This window comes from Dendrobium catenatum, unplaced genomic scaffold (genome assembly GCF_001605985.2).
Source record: "Dendrobium catenatum unplaced genomic scaffold, ASM160598v2 fragScaff_scaffold_211, whole genome shotgun sequence".
Taxonomy (NCBI): domain Eukaryota; kingdom Viridiplantae; phylum Streptophyta; class Magnoliopsida; order Asparagales; family Orchidaceae; genus Dendrobium; species Dendrobium catenatum.
Genome location: NW_021318673.1, coordinates 1,088,822 through 1,097,494, shown reverse-complemented (window position 1 = coordinate 1,097,494; position 8,673 = coordinate 1,088,822). Strand labels below are relative to the sequence as shown.

Here is an 8,673-nt window from a genome sequence, read left to right as displayed (position 1 = left end):
TGGCATAAAAGTGGAGGGAAGAAAGGTTTACACTATGTTGCTTGGGATGTATTATGTAAACCAAAATCTAAAGGTGGATTGGGTATTCATTCAGCCGTCCAACGGCTAGGTCCTCTTAGATCAAGACTTGCTTGGAGATTTACTCATCTTCCCAATAGTCTACTTCATAGAAATATTATTACTAAATATGGTGATAATATCTTTGATCTAAAGAAAGCTGGATCATCAACTTGGAAAATCCTTCATAATGGAGCCAAATATGTAAATCCAATTGTTAAATGGAATGTGGTGAACGGGAAGAAGATAAATGTGATGAATGACATTTGGTTATTAGACAAGAGCTTAAATTCCTGGCCTACACTAGCTGCTTCTGTAGATCTCAATGAGCTGAATCTGGATACTTTTATCTTAAGCAAAGGAACCTGGGATAAAGATAAGTTGCTGGAATTTTTTAATGCAGATCTTACAGATTTAATTCTTCAAGTTAAACTTGATTGTGTAGCTGATGAAGACTTCTTAAATACCATTTTTATTCACAATGGTAAGTCTATAACAGCTATGGCATATGAAGAATCACAAAAATTTCTTTCTAAAGAAATTGATTACGATTTTACTAATTGGATAAGAGTAATGAAGCTTAATCCTAGAGTTGAACTTTTTTGGTGGAAATTGAGCAAATTTGCTATTCCAACATTTGAATTTCTCAAATACACGAAGCTCATCCAAAATGATCAATGTCCACGAGGTTGTCATATGATTGAAAATTATGAGCACATAATAGTTCATTGCAAATTTTTTAGAGAGATTATTTATACTATAAGGAAATGGGGTTTCTTTATTCCTTTATTTCATTCTCTTGAAAATTGCCTTGAAGAACTAAGGAAATTCTCTTCTCGTTTTCCAAACATGGTGAAAATCTATCTCACAGCCGTTTTCCTTTCATGGAAAAATAGAAACCAATTGGTCCATGGTAATTCAGTTTCTTAAAGCTCTTTTGTAGCAGCCAATGTACTCTTTATGGCAAAGCAATGTCTTTTTCCTAATCTAGATAACTGGGGCGCTAATCTCCTAAGAGAATTTTCAAAATCTTGGCACCCTCCACCTCTAGATTGGATCAAAATTAACGTTGATGCTTCATTATTAAAGACAAATCAAGGTGGAATTGGTGGTATTTTTAGAGACCACAAAGGAAGACTTTTATTGGCATTTGGCAAAAAGAAGACTCATTGGGATATTTCTCAACTTGAACTTGATGCTGTGTTAATCCTTAAGGATTTCATACAACCTTGGATGTTTGAAGCAAAAGGTATTATCATAGAAGGTGACAACATAAATATCATAAATTTTATTCAATCTTCTTTGAATAAGCTCAAGACACATCCTAACACGAGATATGAAGGAATATATCTTCCTTTCCTCAATGATTTTAATAAAGTCTTCTTTAATCATACTCATAGAGATTATAATAAAGTAGCGGATGGTTGTGCTACTTTAGCTTTAAGCTTTAACTTTTATTTTGATAGTTTTTCTTTTGCCAACATTCCTTCTAAATTGTCTAAATTAATTAAGAAGGAATGTGAGGCCTTTGCTTCTTGTAACTAGTTTCTTTATTCTTAATGCCAATTGCTATTTGCATTTACAAAAAAAAAAAAAAAAATGTAATTTAAAAATTTATTCAGAAAAAGAAAATATTTTTATAACTTATTTCAGTATTTATAAATAGGCATTTTTTTACCTGTTGATATTGAAGCGAGTTCATTTCATAATAACAAGAAAATCAAAATTTTCAATCATACAGTTAATCACAGAAAAACTAAAGTGTAGAAAATAATACGAATAAACACACTAGAATTTATAGTGTTTCGATCTAACCTGACCTATGTCCACTCCCTAAAACCCTCCATTTCATGAACTACACTAAAAGTAGTGTGACACCTTTACCCCCAATGTAAGGTGGACAAGCCCTTAAAAATTCTCTTCAATCAACCCTACGTGGTAAATAACCTTAGTCTATTTCACCCTCCTAGCAAAGGCAAAGAAACTGGAATAATTTTTCTCCCTCCAGGAGATGGAAAAGAACCCATAATCCTTTTTCTCCCTCCTTTATATGGCAAAGAACAAAGAGCTAGTTCTTTAGAATGTCTCCTTAGAGCCACCAATGAATCAAGGAAAAATCTTGAAAAAGATAAGGAAGAGCCATACATGGAGTAAATTTGTGAATCCCTCACAACTCTCGCTCACAAACAATTCTCCCTCTCTTTTTTCCCAAAGCACTGCTTTACTCCCTTTCTATGCTTTCTCTCAAGACACTTAGTAGATAAAAGTCATTTCAGGTGACTGTGGGAAAGCTTAAATAGAGAGCCTCTTAGAAAGCCCAAAATTTTAATCTGGCATCTTTGATCATCCAGTATGATCCAAGATCATACTATACAATTAGTTCAAATTAGTAATTTTAGATAGTATGAACTACAACCAACTAAATGATCAGTTTACATGTTTATATTGATCATACAGAATTATTTAGAACCTCATCAAATATTATTATTACAAACACATAGCTAATCATCCAGTACGATAGGCGATATTTAGTTATCATAACATGTAGGAATCAGGTCATGTAGTAAGATCATCTCTGATTGTTTTGTGTGATTTGTGTGAATAATATAACCATAATTAAATTCCTAATCATAGGGTCAATTTAGGCATGATTTCCTTATATCATACAGTATGATAAATATCATTACTATACTATTAGAAAAAAATTGAATTTAAAAAAAGAAATAAATTACAATTTATTACTATTTTCATGATTATAACAAATCAATATGTATGAATTGGATCATCCAGTATTTTATAAATCGTACTGCATGATTAGTTAAGAAGAAGAACTTTTTAACTCACAAACTCACTCCCTAAGTTTTTATGTGCAAGGTGACTTAGCTTTAGGATCCACCATAATACTTATTTGACTCAAGAAAGGAAAAAAATATAAAAATAATAAAAAATATGAAATTTATTCTTAATCTGCCCAGTTTTGATCTTACCATGGTTGCAAGTGAGATGTGATCTTGAAATGTTACTGAGTATGGAAAAATACGTATGCCATAGATTCAAATAGAATAGTAAAAAAACCAATAATGTTTTTTATCATTAAAACCATAAGTATTGGGTCTATATTATCAATAATAAGCTTTTGGCCTATAAAGAAGGAAACAATTGTCTATTGCTTTGGCTTGTTCTTATATTACCCATATGCAAATTTTTTTTCCTCAAACTTTAGTTTGATATGAAGTTATAAATTAATTAGATTCCTATCAATAAAAAATTTTTAAGAGCTATCGACCATCATATATGGCTCTATGTTTGATCACATTTAAACATAAAGCTTATGATGAGTGTTCAAAAGTTAGAACATGCTTATAGCTTTCACATGACATAACTTGTTTTTTATTTTAAAAAAGAATAAAATTTTTTTGATAGTATTCAGAGTTAGAATTTAGTTTAGGCCATAAGATAAGTAATAGTTTATTAGTGGATTTTATATTGAATTATTAGAATTTTAATAAAATGGGTAATTTATTTTACAAAATAGAAAAATCTTATTCACAAATACAATTTTTTTTTATCTCTGTGTTAAATCTGATTATGTTAATAAATCAAGTTGCATTACTGTATGGGATGTCAATTATCTTGGTTAAAAGCGTTAGGGAGTTTCAAGGGTCCTCTATGTGCTTGGGTTTTAGAGTTATGAATTCAATTTTTTTCCTTTTCACTACAACATTGTGGCCTTTTATAGTCAGGTTGGAAAAAGATATAGAGAGGAGTGTCACATTGCTCTAGATTTGGATGCTATTACTTTTTTAGTTAGACTGGAGACATAGAGTGGAGTCTTGTGTCGCTAAAAATATGGTGGCGCAATGTTCTAAGTAGGGCTGGAAATTTATAATTCTCATTTCTCTTGTTTAACTTGTAGTATTGTACCCTTGTTTAGTTTTGTTTTTGTATCATTGTCTATTATATTCCTGGAAGGAATAAAAAACGACAAGGAAAGAGCAATAAAGAATGAGATACATTTAAATTCCTCAAATTTTTTTAGTGTATTTGATGGTGTTGTGTGGCTCGTGATTTTTGTTTTAATTTCAAAATTTTCCACATTAATCCAAAAATTTTTTGTTGCATTTTCTATGTTTTTTAGTAGATGTTGTGTTGGTTACTTTCCTATCAAAATCTTGTGAACAAAAATTTCAGTTAAAACAAATTCCCTAATTATGTAAGAAAAGGCTAATTGTAAATAAATATTTTTAAGGAACTTAGTTAAATTCACAAAAATGGATTTCATCACTTAGATGAAAATCTGATGCAATATTGCCACTTAAAATTTTTTAGATAATTTTTTAAAAGAATAAATTGTAGAGGAGATTTAGGATAATTAGTTTATTGCAGATGGATTAAATGCACACAAATAAATATTTAAATATAAGAATTTGAATTATTAAAAATTAAATTATATTTTATGTGATAAAAAGATTAAATTATTACTTTTATCCCTATAAGTAATTCTAACTATTACTTATATTAGAGAAAAATAAATTTTTTTAATTTGAATTAAAAGAAATGAGTGCAAAATATTTAAAAAAAGTGAATATAGTTTTATAGATTTCTTAAACTTTCTTAACTTTAATCAAAAGTGTGGATAAAAAATATATTTTTTTACTATGAAGAAATTATCTTTCACTTTAAGCAAGTGACAAAAGAACATATTTTAGAGAACATAAGGATTATAAACTCGCAGTTAGCTGGAAAAGTCAAAAACTTATAAAGTAGTGAAGTTATTCTAATGATTAAAAAGATAGACATAATATAATGCATTATTTCTCATAGGGAGAACAACCAGGGCTAATTAAATTCTAAAATGCTACAATTCAATGAATTGGCATTTAGATTACTCAAGAGTGGATGTATGAAGCTAAAGGTATCATTATAGAAGGGGACAACTTGAATGTTATGAAGCACATCCAAGACATTTTTAAGAAGGGCCTAGCTGTAAGTAATCATTCCGAATTACTTGATTTTTTCTTTCTTAGGAATTTCAATCAAGTCATTTTTCAATTTTTGAATAGAGGATGTAATAAGTTATCTGATTATTGAGCTAACCATGCTAGGTTGGGTGATTATATTTGGAATAACTTGATTATCAATAGCGTTCCTCCCATGTTCTTCAAATTGTTGAAGGAGGAATGTGATAATCTTAACTTTGTTTAGCTCTTTTTTTCATTTTCAATAAATTTGCTCTATGCATCTTCTCAAAAAAAAAAAAAAAAAAAAAAAAAAAAAAAAAAAAAAGAATTGGCATTTTACTTAAATTAATCTTGGATGGAAACATCCAAGATAGCATTAGAAAACTTTGACAAAAGAAATGAGCCTACAATATGAGACAAAATGAAATGAAAATTTGCACTTGATAGAGGCCTTTGGAAAAAATGATAATATATCTTCCTTCTAATACAATATTTTAAAGTGCTTAAAAAATTAACAATGAAAAGAATCAAAAGTCTATTAAGTAGTTCCATAATTGTCTTTTCTAAAAATGCATATAGCATTAAAGTAAAAGAGGAAATTATTACAAGCAAAGACAACTACTAGACACTCCCTTTAAATCAAAGTAAAAGAAGGTCTTTTTAGCAAGTAATTTGAGTATAATAAAACTATTAGGAAAAGTGAAAATGTCAAAATAAAAATAAGACCCTCTACTTATCATTTGAAACCCATAGGGGTAGAGGGGATATCAAAGATTAAACAATAACCCATGAGGTTGATAACTATCTCAGATTTCCCAAATGAGTAAAAAATAATAGATAGAGTAAATCTTAATTTCCATTATTCTAAATCCTTTTTCCAAATACCACCCTTATGCTTAAAGTAAATAAAGAAAAATTAAGATTACTAGACAAGCTAAAAGAAATGAAATTAAGGAAATAGAACATCGTCAAGATACAACCTATAATCTTGACACCTCCACAATGCATGTCTTTAAGAAGCTCCACCATCATCAACCACTTCATCGAGCAACCATGAACTTTCCTTTCATCAATCATTTTACTAGTTAAATAAAGTAGCGGCTCCAATGCTGCCACCAAGAATGTCTATCTTACTTTCTCTATGGCTTCCTTTAATAGGACCAAACAACCTTGTATCTTTATTAAATCTCTTCATAATAAGGAATGAATTGGATGGTATTTGGAATTTCCCATCTTCAAACAATTCTTCTCTAGAATTTACATTCCTAGATTTGGACAAAGGAGTACATACCTTTTTATTAACTTCTTCTCTGGTATCAGATTTAGAATTAGAAACAATTCCGATTCTATCATCCAGAATTGTTGACTCCACCTTATTCTCCTAGATCTCTTCATGATGAATTGCATTTGTAACATTATCCACCACACCATATTAATATCCTTTCCCTGATTCATCGTCCCCTAGTTGATTAAGAACATTAACAGTATTAGCAACAAGTACTTCTTTACACCATCCAGCTTCAAAAATTCTATTTGTCCCAGAAATATGTATTCTTGTATGCTCTTCTGTTGGACATTCTGAAATATGAGCTTTAATTCATTCCCTTTCATATTCCCAACCACAGAATTTGATAATATCTGCTCATCCAAGATAGGATTTGATGAAGTTTCCACTTCCAATCTATTTTCAGCCTCATGAGAAAGCATTTCAATTTTATTAGCTTTCTCTATAAAACCATGAGCACGGTTTTTAACTACTGGAACAGCCATTGAACTCTACACTTATTCCTCATTTTATTTTTAAATTTCACATGTAACCAAGGACTATATTCTCTAGAATGATCCTTAGCTAATTCCTCATTTTATTTTTAAATTTCACATGTAACCAAGTCTTTGTTTCCTTCATTCAAGGCTTTCTTAAAATTTTTATTTTGATCTTCATTGACTTCTTCCATACACATTTCTACCTTGTGCCCTATCTTTCCACATTTGAAACACAAAGATGAGATTTTCTCATACTCCACTTTTTGGTAAAAATTTTCCAAAAAGACCCTCAATCCAAACACCATAAGCTAGTTCGAGTCAAGGTTAATACGAACACAAGCTCTTACAAATTCTCATCTCCCCCGTTTAAACATTTTCCCGTCCAAGAACAATGGTACTCCAATTTTCATAACAATCTTTGTAACATTTTTTTCATCCCAACAATGGAGAGGTAGATGAGGCAACCGGATCCAGATTGGTGATGATAAACCTTTTAGTGATGTAGGTAAAAATTGAGGTGACCATTCAAACCAAGGACCTCCACTTAGAACTTCTTCCATTATTTCAGAAGATTGAAATGAACATAGAATCCATTCTAAACCCAATGAGGTGAGATGGAAAGATCCAATTATACTCCATTGTTTCCTCAATTCAATGCTACACAGAAAATGGAATTTATTTTCCAAATACTTTCACTACAAGAGACTTTTAGAGAAGTTTAACATTATCACTTACCTTCTCCATATTCAACTTGACAACATTTACATCACCCTCCTCTTCATGAACTGCTCCCACCTTATTCACTTTAATATGGTTATTAGACAACAAATAATTTTCTGGGCCGAATTTTCTATCCTCCACATTCAGAACAGTCTCCATGACATGTACTGATCTTTTAGTAATTCCACCATATTTTATTTCTAATTCATCATCAACATTCAAATCTTTTTCTTGTATTACCAGTCCAAAATTCAAATTTGAAATGCTTGAAATTCCACCCCATATTCAGCAACAAACGTAAATTGTTAACCTTTAAGTTTAATCCAATAGAAGAAGATGCCTCCGCATCATTGGCCATCTCCATCAAAATGTTCCTGCTCGGAGATGAATGAACAGCTGAATTCTTCTTATCTTGGGATTTAAATACCTCCTTACCTGTACCAAGTACTAAAACTGGTTCTTCCGCCATACTTAGCCGACCTTCATTGATGATAATTGGTCTCTATTTCAGCAAGCCTTCCCAATTCAAAAAACTCATTCTTTTGAATCCACATTGATATAAAACATTAGGACACCTCGCCGAGTTAGGAATGGAGGTTTTTCGATCATCATTGGCTGATGACCGGTGACCCTCCAGCACCATTCAAACCTAACGGGAAAAAGGAGATCAAAAAATTCAAATAAGATGAAGCTCTCTCTCTTTATAATACTGGAGTCTCTCTCTCTCTAGCATCCGCTCTTACAATTTCTGTTAGATCTTTAGAGAAATAAAATGAGTAGTTCCATAATTGGAAATTTCATAAATCACCTGCGTTAAAACCATAATCTAAATTCCTAATAAAAATCTTCTTGCCATTATTGAAACACAACAACTATCGAGGGACAAAGACGATAATTATAAATTTACGTAAAAAATAAACATCAAGTTCTTTAACTACAAAAATTAATCATATTCATATATAACAACTCAGCACATACTCACACTAAGGCAGAGTTTTAAAATTCATTTTTTTAACTGATTGTATAGTACGATACCATTTTGTACAGAATGATGTTGTTAGCTATTTTCACCAATGAGCAATGGAACGAACAGAAAATGGCAAAAAAATATCTAAGTAAAGATCGTGCAGATGATCTGTTTTATTCATACTGGGATGATGTTCTCTATTTT

The 8,673-nt window shown here is 30.6% G+C and overlaps 1 protein-coding gene across 1 annotated transcript in view; it reads right to left on the bottom strand.

The window, feature by feature from the left end:
- LOC110116496 (calcium permeable stress-gated cation channel 1-like) overlaps positions 1–7,971 on the bottom strand; it is a 24,248-nt gene extending 16,277 nt beyond the window's left edge. Inside the window, exons 1-3 of the mRNA XM_020850073.2 lie at positions 7,800–7,971; positions 7,518–7,702; positions 6,520–6,794 (exon numbers count right to left, since the gene is read on the bottom strand). Of these exons, the coding sequence (XP_020705732.1) occupies positions 6,520–6,794; positions 7,518–7,702; positions 7,800–7,971 (632 nt within the window). The remainder of the gene's footprint in view (positions 1–6,519; positions 6,795–7,517; positions 7,703–7,799) is intronic.
- Positions 7,972–8,673: the final 702 nt, after the last annotated feature.